Source organism: Telmatherina bonti (genome assembly GCF_933228915.1).
Source record: "Telmatherina bonti genome assembly, chromosome: 8".
Classification (NCBI taxonomy): Eukaryota; Metazoa; Chordata; class Actinopteri; order Atheriniformes; family Telmatherinidae; genus Telmatherina; species Telmatherina bonti.
Genome location: NC_136626.1, coordinates 17,560,489 through 17,576,344, shown reverse-complemented (window position 1 = coordinate 17,576,344; position 15,856 = coordinate 17,560,489). Strand labels below are relative to the sequence as shown.

Sequence of the window (15,856 nt, the reverse complement as noted above, 5' to 3'; positions counted from 1 at the left end):
TACCCTTGTAAATTTCATTGCTGTCAAACATTTTCCTTATAAAATAATAAAGCTTCAAAAATCTGGTGCAGTGTAAAACAAGAAAGCTGCGTAAGCCAGAGGTTTGACTTCGACACCAATATATCGCCGACATTTTACTTTAAGGTTAGCAGATAACTGAAGAGCCTCTCTTGACAACAGATGACAGAGCAAATACCACCAGGTGAGGGTTTACCTCTTCACCAATATCAGCCTCTTGGGGTGGCATTTATCAAGCTTGAAGTAGGGCTTAAGGACACAACAGGATATGTTTGCTAAGAGGCTGCTGGATAAATATAGGAGGGAGCTAATCAAGCCATCTATCAACAAAAGGATGCGCCATCTGTTTCCTTCAACACTTTTCTTGTGGCACAGATATATTTTCCAACGCATCTCCCAATCTGTTGAGTGATGAACAAAGTAAGTGCTGATGCAATTGAACTATTATAGCTAAAGAACTTAACATATTTTCATATTACCAGATGGGGATGTTTTTTTCTGTTTTTATCCTATGTAAAATGTGAATGACAATAGAATACAGTGACTTACAACTAAAGTAAACTCTATCTATTGGAAAATTGCACAAATAAGTACAATTTGGACGCTTCTTTTTTGTTAAACATACAGTCTCATTTTTAGGAAGCATTGTATTAAAATGGTAGGCACTGTTACCATATATGACCCAGAGACATTATTGTTAAGAGTAGTAGCTGATTTTATAATTAATCCTAAGTGTGAACAAACATGTCTGCGGTAGCTCTGAAATGGAGTAGTTGCATTTATCAGAAAGATGCTGACTCAGATAACTACACCTCCACATGTGCATATAAAATTGGAAAAACTAAGAGATGGTAAATAAATGTGACATTAACAAATTTCCCTGAAATGATTGCATCATTCTTTAAATCGACCCCTAACAAATGTGGGATTCCAACATAAAAATGCACTGACGTAATCAAAATAAATACAATGGAAAATCTTTCCATCAATCCATTTTACACATATTTTATTCAATTCAGAGTTTTCGGGACATTAAAAATGTAAATATCTCTTCTATACAGATATGTATTTTTGTTAGAGCTTCATGGTCTTGTTGTCATTCTCCTCTTCTTTCTATCTGTTTTTTCTTCCTCGTCCTTTTAGCTCTGCTGTTTGCAGACTTCTTTTATTGGTTTCAGGTAAAAGATATCTGTGGAGCATGCAGTGTGCCTATGCTTGCAGAGCATATGCATGCTAGAATGAATGTATTGTGACTATTGTGACTACTACACAAATATCTAAAATACTCTTTTCATAGCATCCAAAGGTTGTTGAAAACAGGAATTTTAAGCGGTAGGCAACAACAAGCCCATCCATTTATTTCTTTTATACCCATTTTTTCCCCATTTAAGCTGCAGGACAGCTAGAACCTCTCCCAGTAGCTAAAAGCCAAAAAGCAGGGTACATCCAGGTTTCCAGTCAAGTGGAGGTCCTGTACAGCAAGTATTTAATTGAAACAACCATATAGGTCAGGGGTTTCCAGCTCTGGTTTTCAATGGCCACAATCCTGCAGATTTGTTATGTATCCCTGCTCTAGCACACCTAACTTAAATGAATCATTCATTGTGCATAACTTCATTGGCTGTGGGATCCATTTAATGGAAGGAAGGTGTGTTGGAACAAGGATACATCAAAAACCTGCGGCACTTCAGGACAGACTTTGGACACCCCTGATATAGGTAATAACTATACAGTACAGCCATTGCAAGAAGCAAGGGGGAAATATTACAATTTTGAGCATCTCTACATCAGACCAATCCTTTAATGAGCCACAAATTCTTCATAAGAAAGCAGAAGAGAAGCTTAAAGTGGTGGTTCCCTATAGCTTTCAAACTTTGATGGGTCAAGAACTTTGAGTTACCTTCAGCTAATAACAGTATATCATTTTTACCACTTTCCTAATCCAGTTTAGGCAATAAAACCAGGCCATGGTTTGAAATGCAAACTATTTGTTTAGGATTTAATAAACATCATTTTTAGGCCTTTAAATCCATTCTTTTGAAAACATGATAACTTCCATTATACAGTCGCTCTCATGATCACTTGAGGTTGCATATTCTATTACAAGTCATTTAGTCTAAAATAATTACATACCAGGAGATATATGTGAAGAAAAAACAAAACAAAAAAACAAATCAGACTTTTCAGACAACATTTCTTTAATACAAAGTCAACATATCTACATACACAGTGGCTTTAAACCAATTATTGTTTCAGTTAGAAGTAACAGCTTGAGAGTGATAGCACTTGGCCCTCATACAAAGGAAAAACTGTTGCTGAGTTTGAGTTTTTTTTCGTATCTCGGTATGTACTGTATATGTTCTAATCTTTTGATGTCATTTTTTGTTTGTGTAGTCCTTCTATTAGTCCCCCCCCCCCCCCCCAGTTTTAAGAGAAATATCCCAGTAAATTTGGCAGATGTTTTCAAAAGTCTAGCATCTTTACATAAAGTCAAAATAGTAACACATTGCACAAGCTTTGAACAACTTCCACGGTCTCAGTTTTGGCATGGGGCCTTTTATCAGTCTCTTTTTGAATCTCAAAGGATTTTAGCTCATAATGAAACATCTCAAGGTTCCCACTGTTCGAGAATGACATGCTGAAAATGTGAATTTGCAGCAAAGTTTTTGGTTGTCTCAATCTGTCCTTGGTTGCGTCACACTCCTATATTTCACTGGGTCCTGATTTCTTTCTGCATCCCACAATGAATCATGGTCAAACAAAAACACAGCATGGTTCTATACAAGGTTAAAAAAAAGCACTTAGAAGAAAATGAATCAAAATGTCAAGTTGTATCTGAACCATGTGCAGCCTTTAACATAGCTTTTTTTTTCCCAACTAATGATACATTTAAAGATTAACACCTTGGCATTTCAGATATTTGGACAGCTGGATTTGTGGAAACTGTTTAAGACAAAAAAACCCAACTTTGTGTTTCAGAGTAGTTGAATCATTGAGAGTCTTTTTCTTTTCTGCTTTAGTGGCCAGATCATTTCAACACAATTGGTTTTTGAAACCCTCTTGTTCCTGATGTCCACGCTGTGAAAGAGATGATTCACATGGTTAGCCTCAGCTAAATTTACCCATTAGATCACTGTTGCAGATTTTTTGTGTCTTTATTGAGGCAATGGGTGTTGGAACAGAGGCTGGCAAGTTTCCCAGTTTAGTTGCTAGCAGGGGAAATTAAAGGCAGAAAAAAGATTTGAGAGGTAATTACAGACCAGGGAGCAGGGCTGGAGAAAGAGGGTTTCAGAACAGTCTTCACAAACACCAAGAAGCTGGATATGAGCCGAACCTTGATCTGTGTATTTCTGTTCCCACTTCAGGTATGAGATCTCGAGGGTAAAATGATACAAATACATATAATCTATATATTTGTTTATTTACAGGTATACTCTAGATCATAGTGGATTTCTAATAAAATGAATGTCCACAATGTCTGAAAATACAAACAAAAAAAAAAAAAAATCAAAAGAACAAAAAAACCCCCAAGAAATCGGATTGTGAGGGTCAGTCTGCAAATAATCATACATTGTACAGTACGTCAAGTTGGTTTGATATAGATAACAAAAACTGGAGTTATTACATTTTTGATTGATACTTGTAGATCAAATCAATAGTTAGTGATGAAAAGTAATGACATCTCCTTATCGGCACGTTTTAGCTGTTGGGGAGACTCTAAAGAATTATGAGTGGGGGCAAAAGATTCAGGCATACAGGCTGACATCCCCTCAGTTTACCATAAGAGACACACAGGGTGTCTGGGATTACATAGAAATGTTAAAAAAGGCAAAACATTATGAATTAATGACAAGCCATTGTAATTCCAAATGTGAGAATCGAACGGCATAAAAAAGAAAATATGAGGAGAAAAATTTAATTCATACTAAGATTTTGGATATATCTTCATATTCTGCATTTTAATATATATGCATGTGTGAGTGTTCAGTATATATATGTAATTTTTTTTACATACATATATGCACACATACACACAGACATGTTATACTTAACATTTCTACAGTGAAAAAATAGAATGTCTTTGAACATAATATGAACAGATAAGCATTTCTCTTTCCTTGCTAATTTTAAAAAAATGTCATACAACATCTCTGTTAAAAAACTAAAAACCAAAATGAAAATAAAAATTTAATTATGTAATGTAAAATAAGTCATCATTATACAACATTAATGTTTTTTTTTTTTTTTATAATGTTACAATAACAATAAGGCTTTTTTGGAAAAAAAAAAAAAAAAAGATTACACACAGTTCTGTCCATCGCTCTTGGTTTTTTGCACACCCACTGGAAACCATAGTAGAATCCATATGCTCACTTATACCAAAGCGCCGTTCTCAAAATGAAAACCTGGAGACTTCATAAACTTTTTTTTTCTTTGTTCTCATTTTTCCAACAAGCCAGACACATACACATTAGTGTGTCAACCTGCAGTTGTTTTAGGGATTTTTCTTTCAAGTTTAGTCTCTTTTGTCTTCGGGATGTGCAAGTAATTCGTGCTGAAGAACTTCATTAACACACCATGGCATTGAGATCCAACATGGCTGCTTGTTCTGTTTGTGTTACCCACAGAGACATCATCTATAAAAATGGAGGGCAAACAGCAAAGCATCTATTTTGCGTATCCACCAGTTACCAAACACACACACAGTGGAACTTAGGGCCAATTTGTCAACCACATTAATGTACAGCTTTGTAACAGGCCATTATCACTTTTGAGTGTCTAGCACAATGAAAAAGATGATTATAGAGGAGGTTCAAACAAACAAAGAAACAAAAAAAAAAAAAAAAAAAAAACTAACAAAAAGAAAATGACAAAAAGGACAATGATGTCACGTGGATGCGCTTTCAGTCATGCCCACCTGGGCGCGAGGAGTTAGAAGAGCTGGCATCTTTTATTCATCGGTTTCCGCTCCTTTCAGAGTCACATCATGTACAGCATACACGAGATAAGCAGCATGTTTGGTTTTGACAGTAATAAAACAAACAAACAAACAAAAAAAAAATAGTTCCTTATAAGACAAAAAAGTTCCAAACAACGATGATGAGCGTTGGTCACTGTACACAAAGAAAGTCGCTACTTTGCGGCAATCCTTGTTTGGTTGATCCATTGATCAAAAGCCTTTCGCCCCAGCAGACTGAAGGTAGATGTTACTGCCGCAGCCCCATAATGCCATGGTTTCAAAGAGAGGAGCGGTTGTAAAAAATCATGGTACATGGGAGCCATTTCTCATACCTTGGCCATCCAGCGAGAGACGAGCTGAAGGTTCTTGGTACAGATGATGTTTTCCTTGATTTATCTGAGACATGAGCTTCGCAGAGAACCTGTCACCGTCAGTGCAGTGTGGTTCTTCATAACCTCACGGTGGTTACCTGACTTGGGGCGCTGATTTCACAAAAGTTCACAATTCATAAAACTACCAGATTTTACGATATGTGTTGCTGCATTCTTCTTGACAACCACTGAGAGTGCTCTCTCCAAGCTCCAAGCTTACTTAACAGGCAGTTCGGTGACATGTACTTTAATAGTTGAGTATTTTTCCTGCACAAATTATGCATAATAACAAAGGAATAGTTAAAACAAAACAAAACAAAACAAAAAAAACACCCCTCAGCGTCTGTTTACTGCCAAATATGAGCTTTCTTGTTCTATTTCAATGTGTTTGGATGACTGGTGTTTGTGAAAAGCCCATTGAGTTTACAGAGGCAGTAATTTGGCCATTTCTCTGCATAACACTCAAGACAAAATGTTTAATAGAAATACTTGAACCCCTTTTACACCCAAAAACAAGTTAAGTCTCTCAGTCTTGGCTACATCCATCTGCTTTTCGTTGATTTATGCTTTCCTTTTCCTTCATTTTCTGTTGCTTGTTGCTGTTGTATCACAAAGATATTTTTTAAAAGAGAAATGTCCACGAATGTTTACAATGTCCTCCACATTGAAACACTTGAGGTAAGGTAAGCAGTCTGACACTTTGATCAATACCCGCCCCACAGTTTGAGCCACAGCTTCTTGCTCCTCCCCTGCAGAGGATGTTCTTCTCTTGAAATTGGGCAATTTTCTCATGTCTCAATTGGAATTACTCTAAACTTCTTGGTTTTGGTGTTGTCCTCGAAGAAATCTACAGGATCCTGTTCGATGTGCCAGAATTAGGGGCAGAAGAATTGTTGTCTGCAGTCATCGTTTCAAATTTCAAAGTTTCTATGGCTCAGGAAACTGTTGAGGTGGGTTGGGGCCAACAGGATTGTGGGGGAAGAGATGGCTTTTTACGTTGCATAGTGATCAAAGCTTCCTAAGTACTCCAGAGCTGCATGGTAGCAGAATTGGTACTCATCCTGTAAAGAAAAAGAAACACAAACATAGGTAAGAGATGCCAACACCACAGCTGATTTTTAAGGAGTTTGCTGTATTTAAAGAGGATGATGGTGTGAATTCTAACCTCAGTCTGGACCATAGCTGGCCTCTGTGTCCGAAGCATCTTCACCGTTTGGAAGATGTCAACCACACCTTCATAACGCATTCTTTCCAGAACTATGCTAAGGGTGATGAAGACTCCAGTCCTTCCCACTCCAGCACTATATAAACATAAACACAAAAATAATTAACAAGGTGCTAACATGTGCCTTGCTCAAATTCCCATCTTTTCAAAAACTTTTTTTCTTTTTTTTTAAAACCAAAGCAGCGGTCCTTCTTATGTGTCACAAACTGCTCTTATGATGCACATGAATCTAGGCAATATTTGCAAGAGGATTTCACACTTTCGAACAAAATTCCAACACAATGCATGACAACTGCAGGATTTTTGTTGTAAGTAGTTAGATAATCAGTAGCTTGAACTACCGGAGAGTAGTAAACGTCTATAGTGAGGCAGCTGCAAGGTAACACCGACAGCAACAGCAATGAGGCAATTTGCATGCAAGAAGCTTGCGAATTCACTTATATGTTTGCCTACATTGTCATCCTCAAGGACATGTGCCGACTTTAAATCGCACATACAAACATTTAATCTCACAAGCCCCGCCTCTTTTCTGCCAAAAAAAAAAAAAAAACCTAACTAAAATCTCAAGCTGCTGCTGCTCTCCAAAAATACAGTCTGAGTCTTAGCTCAGATCCTGAAATACTTGAGACTTGCCTTTCCTAAGCTGCTTTGCTATGAAATGACTTCCACTTCACCAAAGGAATCAAAATTGATATGACAACAGATTTATCTGGGCATTTTCCAGCCTGCGATGCCACTTTGTTGAATTAGAAGTGAAAGTGATGTCTGCAGACACTTTTAGTTTGTGCATGAGAATGCCAAAAAAGGACGTGTGCATTCTGGAGGACAATGTTAGCCTGTATCATTTGACTACATTTGAATAATAACAAACACAGCTGTCTAATCATGCAGAACACACAACCACCCCACCATGTGGTAGTATCTCTCAGCCCACCCAAAGCTGCTTCCTGGGAGTCAGTCACAGCTTGTCTCATGGGCTCTTAAACTCAGAGCTTCTCCCTCTCTTTCAACTTCCCTCTCTCTCCAGATCCAAATCTTAAAGCTTGACGAGCCGCTGCAGACTGAGAGGATTTGGTGTCCCCATTCACAGGAAGTAATCAGGCAATTAATAACAAAAAGCATGTGGGTCTGTTAGATAGAGGCTGAGGAGGGAAGAGGAGGAGTGGATGTGCAAGAAAAGAACTCCAGGAGAATGGATGGATGAATGGGAAGGAAAAAAAAAGAAGGGAGAGGATTAAGAAAATGGCAGATGACAGACGAAGAAGTCCAGTGATAGAAAACTAAAGCGTGAAAGAAAGGGAGAAATAAGCTCTTCTCTCAGAGAGCCCAAAACATGAAGCATAAAAAAAGGAGGTGGAGCAGGAGGTGGTATGGTGGCAACAGATATGGAAAACAATAAATGTCACTCCCCTTATAGAAAAGTCTCTCCAAATTTAGATATCCACAGTTTGACACTTAATTATAGTTTGATCAATATTGCTGAGTTTCAGCAACCCTTCCAAAAATGACAGAAACTTCATCACTGTGTTTCCAGAATCCTTAAACTGTGCACTTAACTGCTGAATATGAAGTGGTCATGTGACTCGTTCTTTTAATAGGCGGGGGGTGTTTCCTTCCATTACTGCGGTTCTGCAATAACTAAGCCTTATGCTTCAACACAACTCCCTTCCAATAACGGCTCCACAGAAGGGTAGAATAACTCAGTCTTATTGGAGCTTCCCTGACACATATTACAACTCCCAAAGGGCCATTTACTGGCTGGTGACATCATTTTACTTTTTAATCCGAGAAGGCCGATGTTATGTGTGATGATGTCATGGCGCCTGTGTGATGAAAATGTGGAGCAAAAGTGACCTTCTGTTCCGAAGATAAAACATTTTTATAGGACAGCAAGGAAATAAATCAGTGTTAACACACTGAATAATCCCATCTGAAGAAGCAGTTATACTATTAAAGCTTTCTTTCTGAATTCCTATTAAACAATGAAAATACATATTTAAAAAAATGGCATCATTTCCACACATCTCCTCATAAATGCAGCACAACAATCTCCATTTCTTGACTACTTAAAGCCAGAGCTTATTGACAAGGATCCTTTCTCAAGGTCTGTTAATGAATATGAATAATCTGAGATCTTTATGGAAACCTTTGCCAGATATCAATTTTCACCTTCCTTCAGTGCGTCAAGTTAATGATATAAGTTACCTTGGAAGCTACACCTGAGGTGATAAAAATGCATCACGAAGCGATCATAAAAACCAAAAGAACGGCTGTATCGTTTCATAGGTCCCTTCTTTGCAAATGCCAAACCACATCTTGAGCCTCATCAATTATGGAAAAGAAAGGTCTGTGGGGGTATAGAGGGTTCCACTGCTCCACTGTGGCAGAAAGAAGAGGAGGAATCGTATCTGATGATGAAGTTGGTGCCGCATCTTCGGAGAAACTCCACAGCACAACAATAAGAAGTGATTTAATCCTGTTATTTTCATTGTTGTGCTATACTTTCTTACATGTCTTAGGGGTTTCAGTGGAAGGCAAAACGGAATAAAAGGCATTGTCTAGATGAAAAGGCATATTCACCTCCACACACACACACCCTCTGATATTAAAAAGGTTTAACATGAACATGACAGGCTTAAAGGCAGAGAACGTATAATCTCAATGGGATTTTCTTGGTAAAATGAAGAGTAAATTAAAAAAAATAAAACATCTTACCTGCAATGGACAGAGATTGGGCCATCTTGTCCAAACTGCTCCTTAGTTTTATGGACCTGGCCAATGAAGTCAATAAATCCTTCCCCAGACTTGGGAACACCTTGCTCTGGCCAATCAGTAAACTGGAACTGCCTTACGGTTCTAGACTGGCCATCCTGCAAACACAAAAAACAAGGAGATAAGGTAGATATTAAAAAATATGTAAAGAAAAAAAAAAAGAGTATCTAATTATGTGCAGAAGAGGAACCAACACAAAAACCAGAGTTAAGGGCTCTTCCAACCAAACTGCTACACATAATTCAGATTCCAAGCACCAGTGATGACAACTTTTCCAGGCACCTAACAAACCTGTAGATTCATAGTAGAGTTACAAAGCACCTTCCTCACTTTTCTTCCCCACCTGCAACCAAAGTGTTTCCATTTTCTACCTTGTTGTGCTAGTACATGTTTGTGTGTGTGTGTGTGTGTGTGTGTGTGTCACAACAAAGTTCTGGTTAAAGCTAATCCATATTGTATCTGCCACAAAGAGCATCTTCCAGATGCCATGTTTGATAGGATAATGCTGTGATGCAATCAATAAAGGGACCTGATGCAGCAGAGCAACGAGGTAAGAAGCAAACATGGAGTAATGGCCGCACAGGCAGGAGGGATTGGACAATGAAAACTGGCAACCAATACTCTAAATAATCCAACCTTTATACACAGTCTTAAGAAATTTTCTTATATTAGCAAAACAGTGCTAATGGCTTCCAATTCAAAGAAAAACATTTGACTTTATCTTTGAAGTGGAATCACACTGGGACAAAGGGAACGATCTGCTTTATTTTAAAAGAGCCAGTTACTCATTTTAAGCATGCACAGTAGATACTTGTGTCCTTGTAAAGAAAGTTTGCCTTGAGTTGTCACAGGGAGAACAAATTTGTCTGGAAAGTCAGCAGAGACAAGCAGTTTTGCACACGCAGGCTCTCCGCTTGATGCCACCAGCAATTAAGACAAGCAGGTGTTCATTTCTCTGGTTGTGTCTTACTTCTCTCTACAACAGCCTTCAGTATACACACAATATGTCATTCTCACACATCCTCTTTCCATCTTTTTTCCCCCCTGTCTCTCAGAGTGCCTGCTTTTAGCTGATAAGAAATGTGTTTAAAGAAAACAAAGTTTAATTTTGTCTGATATTTAGTTCAGTAAAACATAGTTTGAACTACAGTAAGAAATTATACATTTTATATTTGATGATGAGGAAGAAAATGCATCTTTAGAAATGCACTTTTTCAGCCAGTAACAACTAAACAAATTCTTTTCATTCTAAATATGTAAATGCAAACAAAGGTGTATGAAATTGACCTTAGTTGGAAGCTAAACTGTATGTGTGATGCATCAATATCCTCTGACACTGTAATAAACTTTGCCATAAGCTAACCATTCTCCTCTACCACCAGCAGGCTGAAACAGACAGTGACTGTGCACAGATTATACAGTATGTAGCTATGTTAACAGATCTACATAATCTGTCTCTTGACTCTGCCTGCCAGTTTTCTTGCTGCAGATATGTTTTTGTACTTTTCTACGTAATTGTTCATGACAAATACAGTGATTCTAATAAGTTAAGCTCCATGTACTGGCTCTTTTTGTTTATCATCTCATGTTTCCCTGTTTTATGATGCATTGCATATTTTCTTTCTTTCACTGCCTTTGTTTTTTTTCTCTCAGAAACATTTAGCCTCAGCAGGGGGATTAAAATTGAAAGAGGGGCAAAGACAGCAACACAATAAACCAAGCATGCCAAAGAAAAAAAAAAAAAAAAAAAAGGGACGAAAATTTAACACACAACCTGAGGGCCCACGTGGCGTGTCAAATTGTGTGATTAAATACGTGACTGGCTCGCTAGATGTGAGTGTTGAGGCGTGGAGTCTGTGCTATAGCTGCATGGAGTGTATGCCATTACGGTGCAGGGGTATGCAACAACACACACATATACACACTTTATGCAAAAAGAGACAAACGGGCATCGATCAACAATATGTGAACATGAAACCAATTTTACAAACCCTTTTACATGTATACACAAGCAGTAAAATTAACTCAAACCTTTTAAATGCATGCAATATACTTTAACACACAACATCTTACATCAAATACTAGATTTTCATCTTTTCCATCTCACTGCTCTATACCCGTGATGATAAGCAGATAAGCTTACTATGTCTGATGTACATTTTCATTATTTTGTATAAGCTTCATTTTTCCATGTCTTCTCTCATATATATATATATATATATATATATATATATATATATATATATTTATATGATGATGATGATATCTGAATTTATACTTAAATCTTTTAACAGCAACGTAATGTGTGCGGCTCTAGCTCTGTTGCTACACTAATGAAATTCATTTTATGCTTTCAAGGAGGCTGAAAAAATTGAAATTGATGTGCTACTTCTTCTGAAGAGCATCATAATAAAGAGCTCTTTGATTCAAAGGAACCATCGGTGGCACTTTAATATCCATTACGGAAGTATGAAAGTGGGGACAACAGCATAGAAGAAACATATTTCGAACTTAAAATGGGTTTATTTGATGAATACACATATTAATGCCACAACATCAGCAACAAGAGGTCTCTCAAAAAGAGAGATGTCACAAGGTGAGCTGTAAAGTATCTTTAATAAATAATCTGTGATATTGTATTTAGGTGCAAGTATATCTGATCTTAGTTTGGATTACTTGATTAAGATGCAAATCACAATTCATTTAGACTTAAGATTTAAAGGTGTCAATTAATCATTTCTTCCATCATCAATTATTCTAATTTTATCAGCAGAACCCCTCTTAAAGCGTTTTCCCTTCATAAATAGTTCCATTTAGCGCTAAAATCTGACTCACTAACTGTGGTCAATCACACTGTAGTGCTTGAATTCATAAGTTCACTGGTGCTAGTTGTGGTCCAATATTAGTAGAACAGGTCTTATAAGTGAGGGATTTCTGATTTAGAGCCTGTTGACCAAAGACATGCTTATCATCTAGGAGATGAATAATTGAGTTTGGGCTTTTACAGAAGTAGCAAACGCTCACTGTTGTGAAGGATAAGAATGTCCCGGGTTCTTAACACAATTCAAGCAAGAAAATCACGACAATAATTTCAATAATGTTGTATTTTTATCACTGGAAGGCAAAATTGCAATGAAAATCTGATCTCTCACCATAACCCATAAGCTTTACTAGAGATATATAAATATTGTCTCTCTTACCCTTGCATCTGTGACCTTGAACTCTCGTAAGATGTACTGAGGCATGTTATATTCTGCCATGGGATCCACCACGAAGTACTGATATCTGGCGGAGCGCTCTGCTGGCCAGTACTGGTGACACTTTTCCTGTGTGTACAAGTAACAAAGTTTTCACTGAAAGAGCTGACAAACAATTTCTTTTGAAAATTTTATGACAATCCTTATTTTCAAAATCAAATTCTTATTAAATCAAAGTCCTACCCTTCCCATTTCTCTAAGTTTGGTCAGCATGACTACAATGGTGGAGTTGTTCTCCCAGAGCATTCTCCAGAAGTCTTCTGTAGTCTCTGCCAGAGGGCCCTGTGTTGCGATGTAAGCCTTCTGCTGCCTGTTTAGAGCAAAGTCGTGTTAAAAACCACTGACGTATTTGTTTGAGGTTTATTTTATTTCACCAATATCCCACCCCACCTACCTGTATCCATCAATAAAACTGGCATTGATGTAGTCAGATCCTTCCAGGCCTCTGATTGGCTGCAGGCAGACACGCGTCGTCTCATAGGGCATGATGTTGACCAGCCGATTTTTGAACTTGTTGCAGGGGAGGTTGGCACTGATGAAGCGTGACGTGTGGGCTTTGGAGTTGGCCAAACGCTGGTGAGGAAAGAAGTAGACTCAATTTAGTGCCTACAAGGAAGAACAGCACAGTAAAAGATTCAGGCAAAGACAAAAAAAAAAAAAAAAAAAAAAAAAGAAGTAATGACATTTCTGGAGGAGTAAATAAAAAAAAAATCCTATAACTATTGAAAATGAGGAAGACATGTAGATAGGAAAGAAGTGGAGGATGATGAAGCTGGAAAGAGTGTAGGAGGAAGAAAAGGCAGGGTTTAAAATGACTATAATGTCTAAAATATCAATGAAAGGCTGTGATAAAGCTGACCCAGTTTAATCTGATCTTTCATCCATGCTTACGCTTCAGTGGGACAGCTTCAGAGAGGCGTTTATTATCAAAAATATACAACAAACGTTTGAAAAAAATTTAAAGAACCCTGCCTCCATTTGCAACTTGTGAGGTCCTGCAGGGTCAAATGTGTTGAGGAAAAATATGCCATACACCCTGACTAACAAGCAGCTGCATTGAGTCTGTACCAAAGAGAAAAACTCCTCCAAAAGTGGGTCACTAGTGCCTTTAATAATGGCAGTGTGGTATGTGTGCATAAAACATAGGGATGCTTGGAACATAAACACACACACACTATATATATAATGATTAAATGAAAAGCGGTGCTGCTACATCACCATTGTCATAAGAACCTCAGTGGGAATTTGTGGGTCAGCAAGTCCTATGATCGCCTCTTTTTGACTTCGACAGCTCAACAAAGAGTGTTTGTGTGTGCGCTTGCTTGTTAGCCAGGAAAAAGCAGACACCTTTGTCAGATAGTTGATTGCATCTTTCAGACGGAGAACAGCATGGTCCACTGCAAACACATGCAGCATCATAAAAGACTGAAAGAGATAAGCTACAACTAACCCCGCTGAAAATCTGGATTTACTTTCTCCGTCTTTCACTGGCTGTCAAAATATGGTAGCTTTTTCTTTAATCTGTATTGGATGACTTCTTATTTTCCCTTTTTTTCCCCCCCAACAGTACTCTAGTCTTCTTTCTATCTCCTTTTTAACATTAGTGCGTCTTTGTCAGTGTTTATTTGGAGTCTGTCCAGAATTTTCCTTCTTTTTCCATTTGCCTTCACCCCTGTCAATGGCTCTCCTTTTGATGTGTGTTTCACACAAGCACCTGGAAAGGCTTGAGATGGCCCTGACTGTGCAAGAGTACCTGAGCTCCACCACCAAACACCACACAGCATGCAGGGATCTGAGCCAAAGCTGGCAACCACGCAGCCACAGACACCTTGTAGTAATCCGTGCCAGCTACCCCTCTTTTATATTACAGTATGTGTGGTCAGCTGGATGATCTACATATATTAGGCAAGTTAAACCACAGCATGGAGACACGTAATTCCACGGCGTGTAAAAGTTTGGGCACCCGTTATAAAAAAAAAGCTAATTTTCTGGAGCTAAATGACTTTATATTTAAAGATGAACAGATCTCCAACTGGCCTGTAATTTAAGACTATTTTCTGCATTTGAAGCAATATTAAGATATAGCTTTCAGATTTCACACAATAAATAAGTGCAAAACAAGAAATAAGCTATGTTTAGGAACCCCAATAACTTAGGGATTTCAAATAATCGTTCATCAACTTAGGCCTGTTTTGCTTAGCAACACTGACAGATAAGGAAGGTCAGACGAAGAATATTTTAAAGTGTTATAAACACTGAATCCTCAAATAATTTCCAAACAATCAGAAGCAATGAGTTCCTCTAAACAGCTGCTGAGACACTGAAAGTGATGTCCATAAAAGCTACAAGAAGACAGCAAAGTGTTTTCAAGAAGCCATTTCTGTAGTGTGTAATGAAGTTGAGGAATGTCAGTTTACATGAATTGCGGAGGTCAAGCTAAGGCCTGGAAGACTGAGTAAAACCTTCCAAGAAAAGTAGTCATAGAGCTGTTAGAAGGGCAAATTAAAGTCCTGGTCGACAGCTCAAGACCTTCAGGAAGAATTAACAGTCTGTGGAGCTGTAGTGCACAGCTCTACTATGTAACGACTCGTGCTTAAATATCACCTTCATGAGAAGACAGTCGTGTTTGGTTCCATACCACAAGATTCAAAATCTCTGAGTAAGTCTGATGTATTTCTGGAAACAAGACTTGTGGAGTGACGAGGTCAGTGCGAACAACTTCAGAAAAATAACTCTCCAGCTGTGGATCTGTCATGCTTTTAACTTAACCCCCCCCATTTGCTTTTTAACAGTTTGCTTAGACCTTGGATGTCACCATGTTAAAAAATAAACAAACTTGCCAAGTCGGTGTTGAGGGGACATACTGTGTAACATCTTTTCTGTATTTAAGTGTAAACATCTGAGTGTCTGAGGTCACTATCAACCCAAGACTACTTTTATCTGGAACCCCCTGAACTGAACATATCATAAGACTGGTTGTGATGACAGTAGACTTGAATGTCATGTCTGCACTACCACCCACTTTCATGTTCAAATCATGCTGCATTCACTGTAGCTCAGAAAAAGGAAGTCAAAGCTCTTCTGCTCTGGCTCTAAGAAAGTCTTTATCAGCAATTATATAAGAAAGGATCCAGTATAGTTACCTGTACTGTTCTACATACTGTTCAAAATCTGACTTTTAATAGGCAGCTCTAATTTCCTAACTTGTGATTGAGGACAGTTAACTTCAACAAAAAGTAGCCCGCAAACACAG

At 38.0% G+C, this 15,856-nt stretch overlaps 1 protein-coding gene across 1 annotated transcript in view; it reads right to left on the bottom strand.

Annotated features, from left to right (window-relative positions):
• Positions 1-2,464: 2,464 nt before the first annotated feature.
• Positions 2,465-15,856, bottom strand: part of ptprsa (protein tyrosine phosphatase receptor type Sa) — a 162,220-nt gene continuing 148,828 nt past the window's right edge. Inside the window, exons 28-33 of the mRNA XM_079244759.1 lie at positions 12,998-13,176; positions 12,787-12,913; positions 12,547-12,672; positions 9,290-9,444; positions 6,515-6,650; positions 2,465-6,410 (exon numbers count right to left, since the gene is read on the bottom strand). Coding sequence (XP_079100885.1) covers positions 6,342-6,410; positions 6,515-6,650; positions 9,290-9,444; positions 12,547-12,672; positions 12,787-12,913; positions 12,998-13,176 — 792 coding nt within the window. The 3' untranslated portion in view covers positions 2,465-6,341. The remainder of the gene's footprint in view (positions 6,411-6,514; positions 6,651-9,289; positions 9,445-12,546; positions 12,673-12,786; positions 12,914-12,997; positions 13,177-15,856) is intronic.